The sequence below is a fragment of the Stegostoma tigrinum genome, chromosome 23 (genome assembly GCF_030684315.1).
Source record: "Stegostoma tigrinum isolate sSteTig4 chromosome 23, sSteTig4.hap1, whole genome shotgun sequence".
In the NCBI taxonomy this organism is placed as follows: domain Eukaryota; kingdom Metazoa; phylum Chordata; class Chondrichthyes; order Orectolobiformes; family Stegostomatidae; genus Stegostoma; species Stegostoma tigrinum.
In genome coordinates this window covers 29772445-29796724 of record NC_081376.1, presented here as the reverse complement: position 1 = coordinate 29796724, position 24280 = coordinate 29772445, and the positions used below count along the sequence as shown (strand labels likewise).

At 38.3% G+C, this 24280-nt stretch overlaps 1 protein-coding gene across 1 annotated transcript; it reads right to left on the bottom strand.

Moving 5' to 3' along the window:
* On the bottom strand, positions 1 to 22936 carry LOC125462429 (protein disulfide-isomerase). Its single transcript, XM_048552480.2, has 11 exons — positions 22732 to 22936; positions 21439 to 21645; positions 20079 to 20212; positions 19816 to 19953; positions 14773 to 14889; positions 10423 to 10548; positions 9700 to 9894; positions 9253 to 9373; positions 1832 to 2013; positions 199 to 303; positions 1 to 93 (listed from the first exon to the last, which is right to left on the bottom strand). The coding sequence occupies exons 1-11, from the start codon at positions 22934 to 22936 to the stop codon at positions 1 to 3; spliced, it is 1623 nt and encodes a 540-aa protein (XP_048408437.2).
* Between the last annotated feature and the right edge of the window lie 1344 nt (positions 22937 to 24280).

Genomic DNA, 24280 nt, shown 5'->3' with positions numbered 1-24280 from the left:
CTACAATTCATCCTTCTTAGCTTCACTGGTAGCATCCTCGCCAGTTGTACGGTGCACTGTTGTTTTGTTGGTCTTAAGAATATCATCAATATCCTACAATATTTAGAAGAAAATATTAATCATTGGAACAATGTGTATTTGAGGAGAGTAAATAGGCCTCAAGAAAATCACTGTTGATTGAATATAGAATATACTGACCAGTTCATCATTATTATCTGTTTCATCTTCTTGAGGTAATTTGCCACCATTGTCCAAAAATTTTGAAAATGTTTCCAGATCCCTTGCTCCTTCATAGTCAATCATCTGCAAAATAAGTAACATGCAATTTTTGGAATTTATTACACACTACTTGAATGTAAAAAGAGATGACCATGTAACATTTAATATGGTATTCAGTGAAAATATGAAATAATCTTAGTCGACAAATTGATTCCTTTGTACTAAAGTCTGCAGTAAGAGACCAATCCTATCGCCATCTGATATACACAGGTCATTGCAAAGTCAAGTCGATTGTGCTACTGGATACATTTATTCCCAGAGTGATCTTCACATTATGAGAGCTCCATCAGAGCCTATTTGGTAATATTTGGAGGCCTACTCCATTTTGAAGACCATTAGCAACTGACCCCTCAGGCTTACTGTAACATTTGACAATCAAGTTCAACCTCCAGGTCAGTAAATGGTGATGTGGGATAGGGCATCTATTCTCATGAATGCAGGGGCTTTATGAAGGTAGACGCCTGCTTCTCTTGGTGCTACCACAATAAATTAAACATGTCTGCTGGCTTTTAACCAACTAACTGTCAGCTGATACTTGCCAAAGGATTCATAATGCATACTCCTCCGATTTGCATATGACAACAGCAATCAAGATCATATTGATGTTTTTCATTTTAAAAGGGCTTCTACCTGACTTAGGTAGGTATTTCAGGTGGCTAGCAATTAGACTGGTGAAAGGCCTAATTGGCAGGACCACATCAATCAATCATTCTCAATAATTTTGTCAACTGTCCTATTCCTACTCCATGGAAAAAAGATTAGCTGCTAATTACTAATTCTTGTCATGGGGCTCATCCCCATTGTTATAATTTCCAAAACATTCAGCTAGTTGGAACATTTGAAAATTGGACTGAGACTAAACAAACTGCTTAAAAATGCAGGGCCACCTTCCAAGGTGCAGGTGCATAAACAAGCAAATTGCTCTTGGGGGATGCAAAAAGAGAGATTTCCTACAATCTGAACACTCATCAAAGCCCATCACAGTCTCAGAGAGATATCAACAAATTCTGCACCGTGAAATTTGTTCTTTGTTCCTTGATAAAAGTTTTCTCTGCAGCTTTTTCTATGCACACCAAGTGCCACTGTTTCCAGAGACAGAAAATTAAGAGATCAGTTTATCTTACTTTATCTTGTAAGTAGCTGTCATAACCTCCCTTGAAATGTTGGTTCCAGCATGTATTTCTAGGAGATTCTCTGGGTTGAGTTGTCATTTTATCAATGTTTAATACTTTGAATAAGTTAATTACTTCCTGAGACCATTTTTTACTCATGCATTGTTTCAGCAGTGCAGATGATTTTGATTTTTGCCACAGTAATTTTATTAAAAAACACTAACAAAAATGATTTGTCATATATAAGGGATAATTTCCCATCCTTTCTCATTATTGGGCCTTTAAAATCAAAGTAGTCACTGGGCATGACTGTTCAACCATTGATGTGAATGGTTGGACACTCATACATATTGTCCACATTGTCATTATGTGTTGATGACAGGCAGGAGGCAGTCAAAATAGTTTCGCCAGTTGTCTTCTGAATGTGAACATGAACAGACCTTTCTTCCTGATCCAGCAGGGAAATATTTTATCGTCGGAAATCCTTGCACTTTAACAGATTCAACCTCATTAACAGTGGCATCCATTTTAGCAATTAAAACATTTTCATGATCCTTGTACTTCTCACCCAGCTGGTCCCAGATAGGAGCCAATTCTTTACAGTGGCCACACCAGGGAGCATCTGTAAGGCAAAATTACAGCACCAATTGTCAACAACGGTGATCTCTTCATCATACTGGACTGATCATGTTGTATGAAAGAGTAAGGCCTATCATATAGGAAGGAAATCTGTGTGCCAAAGTGTATTAACTAGCGACCATTCTTCAATAATGGTTATTAGTATTCAGTCACCATGGGCTGGAATTATGCGTGGAGGGTAATTCCCCACACCCAGCATCAATTTGGCCTCCACTTGGACGCATCCACCCAATTTTACTTTTTCAGGCGTAGCTATTTAATTCATATGAAGAGGAATCTCAGTCCGTTTCTAGAAGCAAGTCCTGCCGCAGCGAGTTGCTGACCAATTGGGTGCCAGCAGGCACCATCAGTGATCAATGTTGGCACTGCAGGAGGTACTGGATAAAGAGGAACCATGGAATGCCATCAAATCCAGATAAGTCCATTATCACACTGGGGAGGGGTTGGCAAGGCACTGAATTAGATTGGGGGAGAGGCATATTGCATAGGGATGGGAGAAGGGTAGATGCAGGAAGATGAAGGAAGTCTTTACATTTTGTGTTTACTTGCTAGAGTGAAGTGTTTGCTCCTCTATCTGCATGAGGAAATAGTTGAATGCCAGAAAATGGCCACAGAAGCCCTCTGTTACAGACAAACCTAAGAGTTCAACTTGAGTCTTCCAGAAGGTGAGGTAGTGGATTCCCAGTTAGAAATCTTAATGAGTGCAGCATTGTCCTGACAGAGGAAAATAAGCTTGCTAAACAATGCATGTATAAGGTCAGCAATAATCCATGCCAGCAGAAAACAAACATAGAGAAAGTTAAAACAGTCCAACCTTATTTCTGTGGCTTTTAAATGAATCTCTGGATGATTTCACAGTTCTGGTACACCCCGGACACTTATTAATTTTATTTCCACAGAGAACATTCAACATCCACAAATGTGGTGACCCTTGTCATCCCATATATCCAAATGTAAATAAAAAATCCCGCTATTTCAAACAGGAGCTTCTTGCTTCTCTCTCCATTACCCTTGATACAAGGGTTTATACAGACTCAGCCTTCAGGCCTTCAGTCCACCAATTCATTTTATCCATTACTACCCAACAGTTGACATGGATATTTTGCAAAATAGGAACAACTGGGAACAAGGTGACATCGAGACAATGGCACTAGACTAATAATCCACAAGCTAATGCCCTGGGGACACAGGGTCAATTGTACCATGGCAAAATTTAAAGTAAATGAATTAAAAATCTTAAAATAAAGTTAGTCTCAGTAGCTATAACTATAAAAGCAATTGTTGAATGTCATAAAAAAAATCTACTTGGTTTACTAACATCATTTAGAGAAAGAAACCTACTGTCCCAACTGGTCTGGCCTTTAGGCTCACCACAATCTAATTGACATTTAACTACATTCTGAAATCAGTTCAAGGCAATTAGAATGAGCAACAAAAGCTGGTCTCAACAGCAATAGGCATATCCCATAAGAAAATCAAGAAAAATGCCATAAAAATCAACCTCATTGTGTACAGATGAGTAAGCTTTACTTCCTAACCAATGACAAAATGCAGAATAACTGGAATTTTGGAAGATTGTTGGACAAAGTTTATTGTCTCAACGGATCCAGAGATGTTTCAATGAATTTTTTGTCACACAACTCTGATATTTTGGTTGTCCCTACATTTGTTTTGCATGCAAGCTGTCATTCTTTTAAGAATAAATGGGATAGTCAACATCAATTGTAATCAGATGGGCTGATTTCAATGCAAATTATGGAATTGACCATCCCTTACTAAACTGAATTTTTCAACTCCTGATATCATGGTGATACCTCATTAATAACCCAGCTAAGCCAACAGGCTCCAATGATGCAGGCTAATGGAATTGCAATGCCACTTAATTTCATAGCACAAAGACAGTGATTCAATGTCTCATTCAACATCAGGAGATGCTAAAAGAATTAAGTTGATGAGCAGAAGAAAAGGCCAATGTCTAAAAAAGGAACTTCTTTTCTGGTCATTGCACAAGATGAAATTACAGAGTTTACAGGAAAAGATGGAATCATTTATTTAAAACTAATTGGAATTTCCAATTTTAACGAGAATAAACAAAGAAATATCTTTTGGATTTCTACTCTTTTTCTAAAGCACATTTGTACATATCAATATTGGGGATCTGGGTGTCACTAGAAGACCAATTATTGTGAACCCCTAACTGACTTTGAGAATGTGTTGATCTTTATCTGCTAGTGAACAAATATACATGTACTCCCATTGTCTTAGGTCAGGAATTCTTGCAATCTTGAACCAGCGACAATGAAGATGCGGTGATCGATGTTCAAATCAGGATGTTGTGCGACTTAGAGGAGAACGTAGATATATTGGAGATCCCATGGGCTTGCAGCCTTTGCTGTTTCATTAGGAAGAGGCTGAAAGCTCAGAAGCCTAAACAAGCTGCTCCTCCTGTACATTATGAAAGTAGAATGCACTGCAGTCACGTTACATCAATGGCACAGGGTGTGGATGTTTAAAATGGCACGCTGTTCTAAATTAATCCTTTTGTATTACTGTGTGCTGACTTATGGTTTCTAAAATATATAATTGAAAGAAGTTGAAAAATCAAGAGCTGGCAGAAGGAACATGGTGTTACGGAATGGAAGTAGAGCTTCTGGTCCTTCAAGCTTAATTCACCATTCATTGGGATCAAGGCTGGTCTGATTGTGGTCTTACTTCTACTTTGCTGCTCATAACCCTAACCTTCCTTACCTATGGAGAATTCATCTATCTCAGCCTTAAATAAATGTCAAGACCTGAACCTCACTATCTTCTGAGTAAAATAATTCCATTCCCTCTCAATCCTCTGAAGGAGAAAAAAAAGGTCCTTAGAAAGGGAAACCTTGGCTGAATTTCACCAAAACTCAGCTAAGAGTCAATTTCGGGGAGATTCATGGAGTGTTTCTCTCCATGACATTCTGCTGAATTGTAGCACACAATTTTATACTGTTCACCTCATTAAATATATACCACACCTCAACAGCCTACTATCACAATATCATGTGCTCACCACCAGCAGATGGGCTCCCTGCTGCTGAGACCTCAGGGATACCCACCACTAGTGCTTTATTTAAAGCCCAGCTCTGCACCGAGTCAATTGCTGCCAGCTACAAACAGACCTTCATAGTACATGTAGCAGGAGGGAAATAATAAAGAAGAGTTTGAGCGCAATGGTAGCATTAATTTAATTGCAAATAGAATCACACAATTGTAAATGTATTGCTTCTTTCCATTATCACCTGATTGATCGATTCTCGTTTTAAGTGCAGCTAGAAGATTCAAAGCTACACAGGCTAATCATCCTTAGCCCCATGTTGGAACCCTATCTCGGGTAGTACTCATCATTTCCTAATTCCCAGCACTACGCAACCTCTTGTCAATGTTTAATGTGAGAGCGTCACATGCCCGCAAATACTTACAGGTCAAGGTGAGAGGAAATCAACTCCGGTCCTTGAGCAACCAATGAGATTTTGGGATAAAAAGGTGTAGAGCTGGATGAGCACAGCAGGCCAAGCAGCTTCATAGGAGCATCCACTGATGCTGTTTGGCCTGCTGTGTTCATCCAGCTCTACACCTTTTTATCTCAGATTCTCCAGCATCGGCAGTTCCTACGGTCTCTGAATGAGATTTTGGATTGAATTTTTGAGTTGTAGTCTCACAGATGACATTTCTAGGGCTGCCTGTGATTATTTCTGTTTTACAGAGATGAATTTGATGAACTTGTGATGGCCAAAGAGATGGTCAAGATTGCTCGTGACCTGAGATATATATCCCACACAATTGCACTGTGTGTGCATTTTGTACTTGGGACACCATGATTACAAATATTTCAAACTATACTCTGAAAGTGCCTGATTGATACAGTAATGCCTTCAAGAGCATCACATTGCTCACAAATAGAGACTGTGTGCTCCGGTAGAATAAATCTACTTATTCCACCCATTTAAGTTGTGGGGCCAGCCATTGTACATTTCCAGTGCAATTAGAAATTCAGATAGGGATGGAAAGCAACCAAAACTGTGCTTCACAAAGCAAAGTGCAACATTTTTTCTCCACCTGCATTCTACAGCCCACCATCCCTACAATCCCCTTCCCTAACTTTAGCATTAATGCTGACCCCTTCACACTTCACCAGTGCTGATGAAGAGTCATTTAGACTCGAAATGTTAGCTTGCTGTCTCTCCAAGGGATGTTGTCTGACCTGCAGTGATCTCCTGCATTTGTTATTTTCAGTACTGTCTATCTCGCAAACCCATCAGTTTTGAAATTCCACATGTTCCCACCAATTTTTTTATTTAGTCACAGAATAAAATTGTTGTTATGGAGCAGCATACCATTCAGCCTATCGCGTCTGCACAGGCTTTCTGAACATTTGGACTTATTGCCCATCCACCTTTCTCCCTTAACCCTGAATGCTTTCCTATTTAAGGGATCATCTTATATCCTCTTGAATGCCTCAATCGAACTGGCCTCCACCACACTCCCAGGCATTGTATTCCATCTCCTAACTACATGCTGTGTGAAAAGGTTTTTTTTATTACCTTGCATTTTTTTGGCAAAACACTTTAAACGTGTGCCCTCTTGTTCTTGATCCTTTTATAAATGGGAACAATTTCTCCCTACCCACTCTGTCTAGGCCCATCATGGTTTTGAAAACTTCAAATAAATCTTCTCTTGACTTTTCTCTCTCCAAGGAAAATAATCCTTACTTTTCCAGTCTATCCTCATAGCTGAAGTTTTTCATTCCTGGAATCATCCTTGAAAATCTCTACTGCACACTGCTCTGCATTTCTTCCCTTCCTAAAATATGTACCCAGAACACAATACTCCAACTGAGATCTAACAAGTATATTGTATAAATTCAATCTAATCTCTTTTCTCATGTACTTTAAGCACCTTGTACTGAAGCCTAGATTGCTGCATGCTTCATTAAAAGCTCTCCCTGCCTGTCCAGCCACCTTTAATGGCTTATGCAAGTATACACCCATACACTCTTTACTCCAGCATACCCTTTAACATCCTACCCATTACTGGTGGCTGTTTAACCTGAGGGCCATCATATCTCACCTGTAGGGAGGAGGTTGAAGATAAGAGTCCTTTCATAGTAACATCAACTAGTGCAGGAATTGAGCCCATGTTGTTGGTATCACTCTGCATCACAAATCGGTCATCCAGCCAACTGAGCTAACTGACCTTAGGTTAGTTACTGTGGGTTGACCATTAGCACTTCTACCATCATTCTAAAGTCCAATGATACAATGATTTCTGTCTTATTAACGTGACCCCATTGCCATTTGATCTACTTGGCCCATCTCATTCCAAAGGACCAAGTCTGGCAGTATCTCCTTTCCTGTTGGACCAAGCACGTTCTGCTGTAAGAAATTCTCCTGAACTTACTGTAGAAATGCTTGACCATCCGTGCCCTTAACATGACCGCAATTCCAGTCTAAGTTTAGGTAATTGAAGGCCCCCATTATAACTATTCTGTTGATGTATGTGCATCTCTGCACTTGCCCTGTAGATTTGTTCCTCTACATCCTTTCCATTAATGTGTGGCCTATAGATTACACTGATAAACGTGACTGCACCCTGTTTATTTCTTTGATCAAACCAAATCAATTCTGTTCTTGAAGTCTCCAAATGTCCTCTTTCTCCACTGCTGCAATAATGTCTCCAATGAACACATCATTCCTAGTAATATTTAAAACCCAGGCTTTTAATTCCTTGAGCCATGCCTCTGTTATTGCACAACATCTCCTGACCTCATAGCCTGCTCATCAGCCCCATACCTTAGCCATGTCAATTACCGTGCTGCACTGTGCCCCCATCAAAGCCAAAGTGGAGATGAAACCTCCCTCCTGCTGTAACCTGAATCCTCCAATGCGCTATTGTTTCCCACCATAACATATTGAGTTGAGCCCCTTTATGATTATCACCCATGCATTCTAGAATGCTGCCTCCGAACCGCAGAATTGATTACCCAATCTTTCTATCACAGACCTCTGATAACTCACCACGCCCCAGCCTCCTGGCTAACTTGGGAAGACAGTCCAGACAATGTGTCAGAGATAACGGGAACTGCAGATTCTGGAGAATCCAAGATAATAAAGTGTGAAGCTGGATGAACACAGCAGGCCAAGCAGCATCTCAGGAGCACAAAAACTGACGTTTCGGGTCTCTCTGATGAAGGGTCTAGGCCTGAAATATCAGCTTTTGTGCTCCTGAGAGGCTGCTTGGCCTGCTGTGTTCATCCAGCTTCACACTTTATTATCCCAGACAATGCGTAACTGACACAACAAATTAACATCCTTTTCTCATTTTGTATTGAGTGATGTCCTTTTAGTTCATCTGTTTTTTGTGTCCTAGTTCTGATGAGTGGAAGACAAAAAAAACTTCAACTTCAGGTTTCCTTTTAACAATATTTAAGTTCTGAGCTGCTGAGCATTTATTTCCTACTTTTTTTGTTATGTCATTCTTTGATATTTCTTAAAGTTTGTCCAATCCTCTAACCTATCACTTAACTTTACAGGTTTGTAAGGTGTTTCAATTTAACACATTCCTGAACTTTCTAATAAAGTATGAGTGGTGCATCCTTCCGGAAGAGCCTTTCTTTCTGGCAGGGATATATCATTGCTGACTTATTAATTAGCACCTTAAATGTCTGTCACTGCTCTAGTGACCTACCTTTTAGGCTAGTCTCCCAAATCATTCAACTTGTCCAGCTCTGCCTACGCACCCTCCGAGTTACCTACATTTAGGTTCAAAACACTTGTTATGGACGCCCATTTCTCCTTTCAAACTGAACATGAAATTCTGTCATACTTCTCATCTAGTCCAACAATGAAATTCGAGCTGCAGTCTACCCCTTCAAGGAAAAATTAAGGATGTGCAACAGTGCTAAAAGTAGGAATGCCTTTGTGAGGCAATATTTAGCAAGCTTTAATACATATTTTTACCACTGAGTTTGTTTAGAATATGCTTCGTCCATGTAGTAATTGTAATGCTATATTCAAACAAAATACAAATTCCAATAAAAGAATGCATTCTTTGTTTGGAAAAGCAATTATTTTGAATGAATTTAGGGGGCACATCTCGTGATCTTCTATATGCAAAAACAATTCTACATTTCAAGTAGATAGAATTGATGGTCCAAAGATATATCTGCAAATGCACGACCAGTACTTACAGAATTCAACAAGCACATTCTTAGTCTCATCAAAAACAACTTTTTCAAAGTTCTTTCCAACCAGAACTTTCACAGGATTTTTGTCCCAGTCCTCTGGAATGTCTTCACTCTTGAGATAAGGCTAAAATGATTAAGGAAACCTTCAGTACAAAAGATAAAGTGGGAATAGATTTTAAACTGATGACAACCAATTCTAGTAAATGACTGACTAATTTAGCTTCTGAAGCCTGTTCAAATTTTCAACAACTTACTGCTGTAAATGTAATAGTTTACTGCTGAAACTTGATTTGACTGAACTGAAATGCAACTTATGAACAAAGTCTTCAAATTATCCATATCAAAGATGTGGAAGTTAACATCTTTCAATGTTCTGGGTAGAAATTCTTAATCTCTCAATTCCTGTCAAAAGTGAAATATTAAATAGAAATCTAATAATGGAGAGAGTACCTCAAGCTTTCCATCAAGACTATCCTGACAGAAGGCCTTCACATTTTCTGTGGTAATTTCATCAAATGGAAACTTGTATTTCTTAATACTGCTGATGTTAATTAACCGTATTGTTGGTGCATCGCCTTTCTTCACAGAGAAGTACCCCAGCACATGTTCAATGTCACCATTCATTTCAATAGAAACAAAAAGGATCTGAGAAAAAGAGAAAAGAAATGTTTGGATGGAGTCTAATCTTTGAAAGACTGGTTGGTAGCATGGCTTTTCTTCAGAATCACAGCATGAGGAAACAATTGTCTGTCTTACTTTCACTTTTATCTTTTTTGTCATTCTCGAGTTTAGCAAACTAAGAAATGTTGATAGCTTGATCTAAAAAGAAGTTAGTGTTAAGTGTTAGTGTTTGACATTCTGGGTGATCGAAACGCTATCTAATGCAATAAGCAAGATTAACATCATCAGACCATATGAACATATCAGTCAGAAAGATCCCCATGCTCCATGCAGACACCCCCACCCCTATCCCATGTGCATGAACACAGTTAACAGATCCTCAGATTTAGATATAAAAATGTATCTTTGAAATGGCTTGAATTTAAAACCAGTAAAAGCTTCATGGAGTTTTAAACATTTCAGAATGAAGATGAGGGAAAACATTTCAGTTTAAAAATTTGTAAATGGTTTATTGGGAAATAGTTGTGGGATTTGAATGATAGGGTTCTATACCTTGCCTCTGAAGGAAGCTGCAGCGTCTCTGAAGTTCTTCAGGAGTTGGTTATGCTCTGTAATTGTTTTGTTGATGAACAACAGGATGTGGTTGTCAATTTTAGCATCAAATATTTTAGCGTTATTCTGTAATTGTGAATGACAGCTTGATAAAATATTAACTGTAGAATGCAATATTAAATTTTTTTCTCGTGAAAAGACAATCAATATTAATAGAAAAGCATGTTACAAAAGATCCTTCAATATTTATTCTATCAATTCAAAGATGCACATTAAAACATCACCTTCCCCAATTATTCATAGCGCTAAATCTTAAAAAAAAGCAAAAACACATTGACTAATCAAAGGATGAAATATTATTCCTCAAGCTTGCATTGAGATTAAGTGGAAGACCACAGTAAGCTAAAAACAGAGAGAGGTCAGAGCAAGTCCAATGTGGAGAATTGAAATGGCAGACAATCAGACATTCAATGTCATGTTTATACCAAAGCAGTTATGCAATCTCTCTTGATCTCTCCAACATACAGCAGGCTTCATGGGGTACAGTGAGTGCTAAATTGGACAAGTACAAGGAAATCACAGGTTCACCTGGTGGAATTGTTTGGAACCTTGGATGTTGTGGAGAGAAGAGGCAAAAGGGTCAGTATTGAATTTCCTGGCCTGCTGTGTTCATCCAGCTTCACACTTTATTAACACGTATTGAATTTCCTGCTATTTTGGTAGGCATTTTGCAGGCATCCAGATTTAACATTGAGTTCAATAATTTTAAACAGGAAATGCTGATAATTATTTTCCATTTCTTTCTCTGTTTCTGTTTTATTCTTTTCTATCTCTTTCACAGAACTGCTTTTCAGTATGCTACCATTTGCAGCTTCTTCAGACCTATCTTTTGTTTCCTTACTTGTTTAGTAATGTCCTTTAGCACAGAAGCAGGATCGTAAAGGATTTCATTAAAAATGATTGCAGAACCTGTAATTGTTTTTAAGAATATTTGAAAGTGAGCTTAGTTTATATTAATTGTAAAAAGATAAACTTTAATTTACTTTGATAATAAAAACAATCCATGTGACCTGATTTTCCTTGACCTGGAAGCAATACCAACACAAGGGAAGTTAGGCAGGAAACTCTGCAGACATATGAGAAATCTGCAGACAAATGAAGAAACAAATAGGAAACTTTTCAGGATCGTGTGTGTGTGTGTGTATGTGTTTTTATTATTGTTATTGTTATATTTGAATAGGACAGAAAGTCAAAAATGCTGTTCGGCAGAGATTATGAATTTACTACTATCACTTCTGAAAATTTTGTCAAACATTAAGATTGACAAGTCGCCAGGCCCGGACCAGATTTGTCCTCGGTTGCTTTGGGAAGCGAGAAATGCAATTGCTTCGCCACTTGCGAAGATCTTTGCATCCTCGCTCTCCACTGGAGTCGTACCTGAGGACTGGAGAGAGGCAAATGTAATTCCTCTCTTCAAGAAAGGAAATAGGGAAATCCCCGGCAATTACAGACCAGTAAGTCTCCGGTCTGTCGTCTGCAAGGTGTTAGAAAGGATTCTGAGGGATAGGATTTATGACCATCTGGAAGAGCATGGCTTGATCAAATACAGTCAACACGGCTTTGTGAGGGGTAGGTCATGCCTTACAAACCTTATCGAGTTTTTTGAGGATGTGACTAGAAAAGTTGATGAGGGTCGAGCTGTGGATGTGGTGTATATGGACTTCAGTAAGGCATTTGATAAGGTTCCCCATGGTAGGCTCATTCAGAAGGTCAGGAGGAATGGGATACAGGGGAACTTAGCTGCTTGGATACAGAATTGGCTGGCCAACAGAAGACAGCAAGTGGTAGTAGAAGGAAAATATTCTGCCTGGAAGTCAGTGGTGAGTGGGGTTCCACAGGGCTCTGTCCTTGGGCCTCTACTGTTTGTAATTTTTATTAATGACTTGGATGAGGGGATTGAAGGATGGGTCAGCAAGTTTGCAGACGACACAAAGGTCGGAGGTGTCGTTGACAGTGTAGAGGGCTGTTGTCGGCTGCAGCGGGACATTGACAGGATGCAGAGATGGGCTGAGAGGTGGCAGATGGAGTTCAACCTGGATAAATGCGAGGTGATGCATTTTGGAAGGTCGAATTTGAAAGCTGAGTACAGGATTAAGGATAGGATTCTTGGCAGCGTGGAGGAACAGAGGGATCTTGGTGTGCAGATACATAGATCCCTTAAAATGGCCACCCAAGTGGACAGGGTTGTTAAGAAAGCATATGGTGTTTTGGCTTTCATTAACAGGGGGATTGAGTTTAAGAGTCGTGAGATCTTGTTGCAGCTCTATAAAACTTTGGTTAGATCGCACTTGGAATACTGCGTCCAGTTCTGGGCGCCCTATTATAGGAAAGATGTGGATGCTTTGGAGAGGGTTCAGAGGAGGTTTACCAGGATGCTGCCTGGACTGGAGGGCTTATCTTATGAAGAGAGGTTGACTGAGCTCGGTCTCTTTACATTGGAGAAGAGGAGGAGGAGAGGGGACCTAATTGAGGTATACAAGATAATGAGAGGCATAGATAGAGTTGATAGCCAGAGACTATTTCCTAGGGCTGAAATGGCTAGCATGAGGGGTCATAGTTTTAAGCTGGTTGGTGGAAAGTATAGAGGGGATGTCAGAGGCAGGTTCTTTACGCAGAGAGTTGTGAGAGCATGGAATGCGTTGCCAGCAGCAGTTGTGGAAGCAAGGTCATTGGGGTCATTTAAGAGACTGCTGGACATGTATATGGTCACCGAAATTTGAGGGTGCACACATGAGGATCAATGGTCGGCACAACATTGTGGGCTGAAGGGCCTGTTCTGTGCTGTACTGTTCTATGTTCTATGTTCTATGTTCCACTTCAGATTTGCCAGATTCAAACAATCCATTTTGTGGGATTTATTAACATGGAGTAAAGGAGTCTGTGGGGTGATCACTGACATTGAGACTATTGAGGTGAATGTTCTGCAGGGCTAAGCTATTCAGGTGATGATCATCTCCAGTGATCATAAATAGAACATGGTTACCGGTAAAAAGGGTTCATGGCCAAATCGACTGAATGAGAAATTATGAGTTCTTATGTTCTGGGCTATGCTAGAGAATTTTGAAAGTACAAGTGGTGCCACATGTCTGTGGGGAATGATGGGAGCACTTACGGCTGTATTGGCATATTTTGTTGTATCAACTATTTGAAACGAAATATACCTTTTTATTTGAATTTCATTTGCTTGTTAACTCCTATTTGTTTTACGTTGGCTTCCATAAAGTGGAATCTTGTTGATCATTTTTTTCATTTGGGAGTCACTCAGTAAATTTAGTTTTCAGCTCGTGACAGAACAATTACTATTCCTTTTAACTTTGCACCACCAGCTGCTTTGATAAATAATCATTATTGAGTCCATTTTATCACAGACCTGCTCTTGTTATTTCACCATCTTTTCATCTGATTAAAATCCATCGTTTTTTTAACTTTTTCCCTATTCTGATCACTGCTTACCAACCTGCAATGTTATCTCTGCTTGGCCTGCTGTGTTCATCCAGCTACACACTTTGTTATGTTATCTCTGTCTCTGCCTCTACTGATGTCTGACAGGAGTCTATCGCCTTCTGCAGATTCAACACTGTACACATTAAGCACCATGGCTGAGATTGTCTAATGTTTTATTCAATGTTTTGTGCTCCATGTCATAATGTACAGGATGGCCCACACAACCATCAATAGGATATCCCGACACATCTTGTACCAATATAGCCCGCTAAGAGGTCACCAGGTATATCATTTCCTGGGACAGCAGTGTTCTTCCCTACCTAAAGCCTCCAAGAGGTCATTGTGGGCAGCTGCACTGCCTCAGAAGTAAAGACTGTTGACTGATTAGTAACCCTGAAATCCTTGAGTAGCAGATAGGTAGATGAGGAAGGATTGTGTGGTGGCGGGTTCAAAGACTAGGCATGGAGATTGGCTTTCGTCAGGCTAAAATTGGGGGACAGTGAGTCAACACAACACCTCACCCTCCTCTGTACACTCAAAACCAGCAGAGAGGCCACTGTAATGTGGTAGCTCGCGTTGGCTGATGTTCTTGTCTGCCTGAATCACTTATTTTCTTCCAATTTGGTATAATTGACAGACTTGAATTGTAAATCAGGAACATTTAGAACCAATGAGTTCCAAAGAAGTGAAATGTCATTCGTCTTCTTCTCTGTATAGACCTTGTTCATTCTGCTGGGGATTTTGAGCGTTTTCACTTTTATTTCAGATTTCCAGCATCTGCACTATTTGCTTTGAATATTATCCTTTGTTTCAGAAACAAAGTGACTAAAGTATTATGCATCATACCTCTTCAGTGAATTCAGTTACAAGGTGCATTTCATTAACTCTGATAAATTTATTCAGATCCTCCTTGGTCAAACCAGATTCAGCTTCAATTTCCAAATCAGCTCGCTGATCATCAAACTACAGGAGTAACATGTTATAAGTTTGAATCAGTCAGAGAATTCACTATTGATGTAATACAATCTCATCCACAAAAAACAGTTACTTAATTTTCTGGAAGTTGTATTTCTACACAATTTAGGTATGTAGGCTCTCCGCTCATATTGAAACATCAGCAAATAACAAACACTTTCAGTAATCAGCACAGTCTCAAAAATAGGAGCATAGAGTGGGAACGGGAGTTGAACTCTCAAGTCATTGATCCTGTTCTGTTATTCACCCGCTAATCTGTCATCTAATTAGATATGCCTGCCTTATCCTCAATACTTTCAGTTAACAGAAATCTCAGTATCTTCAGACCTCCACTGTTTCTAGATCACATCACAATAGGTCCCAAGTGCATCCACAAAATGGTGCCACAGCTTGAAGGTAAACACACAGCCAGGCCAGAATGTGCCAGACCAGGTGCCACAACATCATAAGCGGGATCAGATGAGCAACAAATATCAAACCATCGTTTTCTTTCTTGGATGCAATTTGAACAGCTAGTTTTGAAAAAAAGCAGCAGTTGAGGTTATTATGTGTCCAAGCAAACACAACCATGAACAAATTCTGAAATTACTAGAAAAACTCAGCACATTTGGCAGCATCAGTGGAGACAAAGCAGTGTTAAGATTTAGGATCCAGTGACCCTTCTACAGGTCTGACTTTCGCTCCGAAAACATTGGTAAAAGGCTAGAGAAGGGTACAGGGAGGGGAAATGAGTAAATGATAGTTGAAGATGGAGACCACACCAACAATGAAAATTTTGACAGTGGACAAGAAAAAGGATTGGAACAGAAATCTGTTGGAGACAGAAGCATAACTTCAAGGTGGCCTGAAGACGTGTCACTGGGTTCAAAACATTAACTCTGCCTTCTCTCCACCGAAGCTGCCAGGGCCATCGAGTTTTCCAACAATTTCTGTTTTTATTTCAGATTTCCAGCATCCGCAGTTCTTTATCTTTTTTTTCAAATACAGCCATGCTTTATTTCAAAATATTTAAATAAATTTGGCGTACATTGTCTACAAATTGATATCCTGTGAGTTTGCCAAGAGAAATTCAGGTCAAAGTTAAATTCAATCAGAATGCATCATTGGATTTAAACAACAATTCACATTTATACTGCACCTTTAACATTGTAAAATGTCCCAAGGCACTTCACAGAAACAATTATCAAGTAAAATTTGCCAACTAGACACAATGATGAGATATTTATATTTGTTCATGACACACATGTAGACTGTCATTTGTTGTCCAACCATAATCACCTTGGAGAAAGTGCTGTTAGGGATGGATTGGAGCTAGTGTATTAACATGGGTAGAGAAATGTTAAACAGAAAGGAAATAAGGAGTAGGAATATATGGGTCTTTTTCTGAATGGCAGATTGTGACTACAGGGATCAGTGCTTGGACCCCAGCTATTCATAATACATATTAACAATTTCGATGAGGGAAATAAAGGTAACATCTCCAAATAACATAAAGCTTGATGAAAAAGGAAACTGTGAAGAGAATGCAATGATGCTCAAGGAAGACTTGGACAAATTGAGCAAGTGCATAAGTGAAGTACATTGCGATTAAATGTGATGTTATCCATTTCCATAGCAAAACAAAAGGAAAGCAGGTTATTGTCTGAATAGTAGATAACAAAGTGTGGAGCTGGATGAACACAGCAGGCGAAGCAGCATCTCAGGAGCACAAAAGCTGACGTTTCGGGCCTGGATCCTTCATCCTCTGATGAAGGGTCCAGGCCCGAAACGTCAGCTTTTGTGCTCCTGAGATGCTGCTTGGCCTGCTGTGTTCATCCAGCTCCACACTTTGTTATCTTCGATTCTACAGCATCTGCAGTTCCCATTATCACTTATTGTCTGAATAGTAATAGTTTGGGAAAGAGGAAGGTGCAATGAGACTTAAGCATCCTTGTGTACCATTCAATGAAAGGAAGTATGCAGTTACAGCAGGTAGTGAAGGTGACAAATGGTATGTTGGTCTTTACAGCGAGATGATCCAAATACAGGAGCAGAAGCATCTTACTGCAATTATACAGGGCCTTGGTGACAGCACACCTGGTGTGTGCAGTTTTGGCCTCCTTATCAGAATGTCAGAACATTGATGTTTCTAAGAAGGAGTTAGATATAATTCTCCATGCTAAAGGGTGAAAGAGTTTCAAGTGAAAACAGTAATATCGAACTGAATTAGATGATCAACCATGATCAGATTGAATGTTGAAGCATGCTTTAAAGGGCTGAATGGCCCACTCTTGCTCGAATTTTGTATCTTTCTATGTTTCCAGGATTTTGACCCAGCAATGGTGAAGGAGCAGTGACATAGTTCCAAGTCAGAATGGTAAGTAGCAACATTCAGGTGGTAACTGCCCTTTTCCTTTTAGTTGGTAAAAGTCAGAAGTTTGGGAGGTACTGTGAAGAAAGATTGGCTGAGTTTTTGCAGTGCCACTTACGGATGGTGCACATTGATGCTGCTTTGTTCAGCAGTGGAAGGTGAAGGATGAAGGTGGTGGATGGCTTTTCAGTCAAATAGCCTGCTTGTCCCCAGATGTTGGCAAGTGTCTTGAGTGTTGTTGGAGCTACACTTCAGCCTTAATTACTCTTCCCATGTGTGTCTCTTCCCATTTGAATGACATAAGCAAGTCAGCCACATGTTCTGCCTTCCGCTTATTTCTCTATCACTCATTTTACCCTTGGTCCTCCCTCCACTCCTCCCAACTCTACTCATAATCTTCAACAGACACAAACACTATCAGCGCCAATTTGTTTCCTTATTCCTGTTTTTCTCTCATCCTCTCTTCATGTCTATTTTGCTCGTATGCCTTCAAAATTCATATTTTTTTAAAGAAGTCTAATTAGACACTGTATTTTTTCATGTTTTCTGTATTCCTTCCTTCAATGTACAAACGTATCCAATAATTATCAATTGTTATGTCTTACTGTGTAGCACACAGAAAATCAAAGGCTGCTGTTGCCACATTGTCACAAAATTTAAAGGTTATATAGAAGTGCACAAAATTCCCAATTTATCTGTCCTCCAGAAACAAGTTTGATGGAAAATGTGGTCCTGGTTTCTGAACTTAACAATGATTAGTATTTATTATAATTAAATAGATTCTAGCTACAGGCAAGCAATCATGAACTGCCAGCATAAACACTCCAATGATTAAAACTGCAACCCATTTCTAAAATGCCCCCTATACATACTGCCAGTAAAACAAATAAAAAAAATTGCATGCTAAGGATGGAAGGGAAGACTGCAAAGATGATTCTATGGTCCCTGTCCACAAGGCTTACTGGATTGATCATTTGGCATGTCAAATGTTGCTGCTCCTTGCTCTTTGTTCTCCAGGTTCTTTCACTTGCTTGCAGGAGGCGCTGGGCAACTAGTTTGTACTTAATAATGCTTACGACTTATTGTTTAAGAGCCAAAGCTTATAGCAACTGATGATGGAAAGGAAAAGGCCTGCTGGTATGAGATTTTTTTTTAATGCAGCGCAGAGGATAGCTCGTTCCTTTTCCAAGCTCCAATGGCTTCTCATGAAATATTCACACCCACAAGCTGTTCAATTATCAGGGAGCCAATCATATCATTGTTGTCAGGCAGAAGATCATTATCATAACAACTAGTCTGTAGTCCACAGGCCAATTTCTTACTTGCTGTTGACTGAATCTCCATTCATATGAATCCCTTGGCTATAGCTAATCTGCAACTAGACTGCACTGACTGCTTGAACAAATAACAGTGTAACTGGTACTTACAATGAATGTCAGGTAACTTGCTTTGAAAAAGCTCAACAATCCTTAATTTTTATAGCAACTTGTCTCATTTCAGTCCACACTCAAAAGAACATGAATAATAAGATACAGTTTTACACAACTTTTTTATATTTTAATTTAACAGTTAAGATGCATTGTTTTAATAGGCATTTTTATTTCAACTGAAACTAGCATTAAAAATAATTATCTCTTTTTTCCCTAGTCACTTCCTCTCTCTTTCCAAATTTTGATACACTATCTGACATTTATAGAATACTAAAGTTACAATAGATTGGTGATCAGTGCAGGAACAAGAGCCTTAAGAAGTTTTGATATTGAAGTTTTAAACTGTGTGAATGAAGACTGAATTACTTTATTGATTGCTGCAAAAGGGGCATTGTTGAATTCCATGTTGTCCTGCAGAAGAGAAATTCTCTACAAAGTTAGGGAGAGAATCATGTTAACTTTATTTTGAATCTGGACAATGCAAAATCTCCTTCCCTTTATGGAAAAATATTCAGTTTGAGGTTGCCAGTCCTATCCTCAGAAGACCATTCCTGTTTCATTTCATTGACATGAATCATCTTTATTAATGACACATTCATCCAGTAACCTTCCTGCACAAATCACTCCTTTGCAGCCAAGGCTGAGATCACACAATCTACTGTGATGGGCAACAGGTCAGAGCTTACTTCCCTCCACTCTGTGGCTTACATCCGCTTCTGAATAAAATTAACTTAGGTCAGTATGTTTTGCTCAGGACTCCTCAAAGTGATTTTAATCTATAAATTTTGGAGTTATGGCTCTTTTCAGAAGTAATTTAAAAGCATGACTCAAAACAAAACAAAATTCCACAATTTGGATTGCTTACATCGTTGTTATTGCACTTCAAAAACTTTACTAAATATTTTGTGCACTGACCAAAAAACTAGATTGTACTGCTTCAGAGATTGTCCAATTAGGTGGGGAGGAGCTAATAAACTGGCAAAGACTTGGTTTATTAACTGACTGTATAATTGGCTTAATTTGGGATGTGACTGATAGATAGGCACTCTACTTTTGAATCAAGGATGCGTTTGTTAAATGCTAATCGATTTTCCAAATAAAACAGCAATATTGGGCAAAGTTTGTGTGACTTACCTTTTTGAACAATGTTATGGTATTCTTTGATATGCCGTATTTTTCCAAAGCCTCTGCATCATTGGTGATAGCAAATGGTATTTCAACCATATCATTTGCTGTCTCTGTAAATGTTTTCACATCATCATTTTCAAGATCCTCAATAAAGAAATGTAAAATCAGTTCTGTAAAATATTCCAGCATATGAATAACAAGGTAAAAGGAACAAGTCTGAATAACTATACATTTATTGTGCAAGATTTCTGTGCAAATGAAATAATTACCTTGAAAAAGCCAACTATGACAACCTCAGCTGAGCTAATGTACTTTTCAACTTCAGCTATACTGTCCAGGAATGTATAACTAGGACCAGTTCTTCTTTTTAGCCAGCTGATAATGCCTTTGGCATTTCTTTTCCCTGGAAGAAGATAAAGCATCAACTGAACATTAATATGTCTTGTGACCCAAGTAATCCAAAATTATCAGTCCATACTTATGTTGTATTTTAAGCCTCTTAAATGATATGACTTCTTTTACTGATTATTCTAAGTAGAAATCAGTTTCTGAAAACAAAAATTACAAGAAATCAACCTTGTGATAGGTTAGTTTTTAATGCGGATGGATTAAGTGACATGTTACGATTTGATTTCTTGGAAAAGATGCACTACAAATGAACAGCTGCTAGCAAGACTTAGATGAACTAAAGAACACCAAAATCAGGAAAGGACAATTAAAATTTCTTAGTCACATCATAAAGAATTATGATTTAGAAAATCTTTTGCAGATGCAAAAGTTGATAGGTAAAGAGATAGAAATTGACAAATGAATGGCTGTTCTAAAGACCCATGCAAACTGGATGAATGTATTATCAAAAAAGATGATTGATGTCTATGAAATGAAACAGAAGTGTTCTTCTGAGGATAGGACTGACAACCCCAAAAATGTCAGCTTCCTGAGTTCCCCATACTATAAAATAAATAATAATTTATCCAGGATTCTGTTCCTGGTCTATTCTACTCTATATTTGTAAAGTGCCAATGATATTCCAGAGAGAATATCCATGCCTGTAGCAATCATTTTAGCTTCAACTAAGGGAAATGCAACCTCTCTGAGCGCAATCGTATAGATTATCACGGAAGCATTGGAAGATGTTAGATGATTAGGATGTATGGATGAGCACCACATAAAAGAAGACTGGTTAGTTACAATGAAGCGAGATCCCCACTGAGATTCTTAAAAGGGGTTTGAGCATGCTTAAGTGACCAGCTGTAGTAGAGTTAATTGAAACCGATAATAACTAAGCCAAGAAGACATGAAAGAGGTCACCTCTTTCAAAACAAAACGGGTACTCAAAGATTCACATATTCCTTGACAAAGGAATGGATTCAGGGTAGTTTTTCCTGTAAATTGTAGTATATATTATCTTCCACTACTAAAAACAATTAATATAACCATAGAAATTGTGATCCCAATCATAGAGCAAATGGACTAAGGGTAAAATTTTTAAAAATCATTCAGTGCACACCCTTCATTCGCTTTATCTATTGTGATACTCCCCTTTCCCATAACTATCTTTACATTTAGCATTCTCATTGTTCATCAGATCTGAATCCAGTAAGTATATCAGTAAGCATATCATGTTACCCGTGTAGTCAATGGGAGCTTTTCTGTCACTCTCCTTAAAAAACTTTAATGTTGGATAGCTATTGATACCAAATTCTGAACCAAGTTCCTTCTCTTCGATGACGTCAACCTTGGCAAGTTTAATTTCAGAAGATTCATTCTTCAGCTGTCCTGCAGCACTGGCATATTCTGGTGCCAAATTTTTACAGTGTCCACACCAAGGGGCATCTTTTGGGAGAAATATTTACCACAAGATAAACAATTAACTAAAATGTTACACATCAGCTAATAAACTCTCAACCTTCAAAAATTTTCTGTAACTTTTTTTCAGTTGAATGCTCTACCATAGAAAACAAAGAGGGCAAATACAACAATGTAAAGCATTTATTCCTGCTGTAAAAATGAAACACAAATGATATTAAAATCTTTTCTTTAAAAATAATGTAGCTTGGCTCGAGAATAATATTTTTTGTTTGCTCAGAATTATTGTATGCATTACTTTGGCTGCCAGGCCAATTGTAACAATGTAAGAAGCAATAGACGGCCATGTACCCTTTTGCTGAATTTCTAGTGTTTGTAATTAAAACCAGATTGCATGTCAGTTTTGTTTTCTGCATTATGGATTCATGCTAGTCATTTAATATGAAGGGTTTCTAAAGCATAATGAGATATTGTAGGGTCACCGCGGATGTTTCTGCTGCTAGATGTAATGGGTTGCAATCACAGCAGTAGCACTGAATTGCAGTTGTGATAGCTCAGGTTCTTATTTTTATACCATAATAACAGTGCAGAATCTTTCAGAAGCTGCTAGAGCATGTACAGTATATTACTGCAGTTTTTATTATTTAAGAATATTATTTAAGCAATTAATGATACCTCCTAGGAACTCTGGAAACTCGGGCCTCGTCCTCAAGGGTGCAAATAATTCCAGTTATAATTATGTATAGATAAAGTAAAAGTATTAAATTCCATTTATAATTAATCAATGCTATATTTGGTTCCAACACAATTATTTTCAAATAGTGAAAATTTTGCTTTGTTTAATTGGCTAAATGTATAATTAAGTATGAAGTTCGGAAGTAAGACGCTTGTGGCACCGTGATAGTGTCCAGAAGATCTGCATTTAAGACCAACCTGCTGCTGCAATGTATTATCACACATCAGAGCATGTCAAGTTGACTATAATAAGTAAAGTTTGGAAGCACAAGCTGTCCCGTTTTGTTGTACAACCTGATATTTGCAAGTACATGACTTGAAAAGAAAGGTCTCTTCTTGTTTTGACTTTCAAGCACACAAATGAACTTGCTTACTTACAAAATTCCACCAGGAGATATTTATTCTCTTTTAGTGCTCTCTGGAAGTTGTGCTTGTTCAGCACTAAAACATCCTGGTCTTCAGTAATCTCATCTGAAAAGGCTTCTTCAGCATCTTGCTTTGTCTCTTCCTCTACCTCCGTTTCCCTAGCCTTCACAGGAGAAATGAAGGCAAGGGCTAACATAAGGACACAGCACTTCATCATGTTGTTCAGAAGGACTGCACACTGCCTGGAAACAGCACTGATAAAGCCAAGGCCAGGGTGACGCCTGCCTGACAATACCTCGTGGAATATTATTACTGGTTTGTACGTATAACAGAACTACCTACTGATTCATTACCATTGACCTGTGGAGTTACAGTGCGTTGATTCTTTACAGATTTGTATGATCTACCTCTTCTGTCACGAGCTATCACTTTTCATATTGCATGTTTACGTTACTCATAATACATGAAGTCAAATGATTAGGGACTACAAACAACAAGTGCTGATCTGATCAGAATTATTTGCAATTATATATAGTAAATGACAAACCAGTCCACATGTAACTGATGTTTAAATAATTTAATTTAGCGACTAAGTTATGATGCATGTAATGAAATACTAACATGTTATAAACTCAGGAGGACAATGTCTTATTAATGGAATTATTTCAGCAGTATAACACTAATAAAATCACAAATGACACTTAGGGACTAAAGGAAGCTCGAAAATGTTTTAGGTGACTTTGTTAATTGATGATGGTTATAGTACATAGAAAGGGACAATTCAAGTTTAGAAATCAGAATGTAGAGATGAGAAATAATAAAGGCAAGATGTCATTAGTGGGAGTGGTGTACAGCCCAACAACAGTAGCCACATGGTAGAATGGAGTACTATGGAAGAAATAACTGACCATCTATGACCAGCTCAGAATAATGACAAAATCGTAGTGATGAAAAGTCATCTGAGCTGGGTTGTGATTTTATTAGTGTCATACTGCTGAAATAATTCCATTAATAAGACATTGTCCTCCTGAGTTTATAACATGTTAGTATTTCATTACATGCATCATAACTTAGTCGCTAAATTAAATTATTTAAACATCAGTTACAAGTGGACTGGTTTGTCATTTACTATATATAATTGCAAATAATTCTGATCAGATCAGCACTTGTTGTTTGTAGCCCTTAATCATTTGACTTCATGTATTATGAGTAACGTAAACATGCAATATGAAAAGTGATAGCTCGTGACAGAAGAGGTAGATCATACAAATCTAGAAATAAATCAGCATTATTTAGATAGAGGGTACAAAAATAATAAAGGGACAAAGCTAAAGGCACTGTATCTGAAAGCAAATAGCGTTAGAACAAAACAAGTCAATGGTAGTCATCATGGAGATATGACTGCAGGGTGACATAAATTTGAAGCTGAATGTTGAAGGGTAAATGACACTTAGGGAATAAAGGAAGCTTGAAAATGTTTTAGGTGACTTTGTTAATTGTTGATGGTTATAGTACATAGAGAGGGACAATTCAAGTTTAGAAATCAGAATGTAGAGATGAG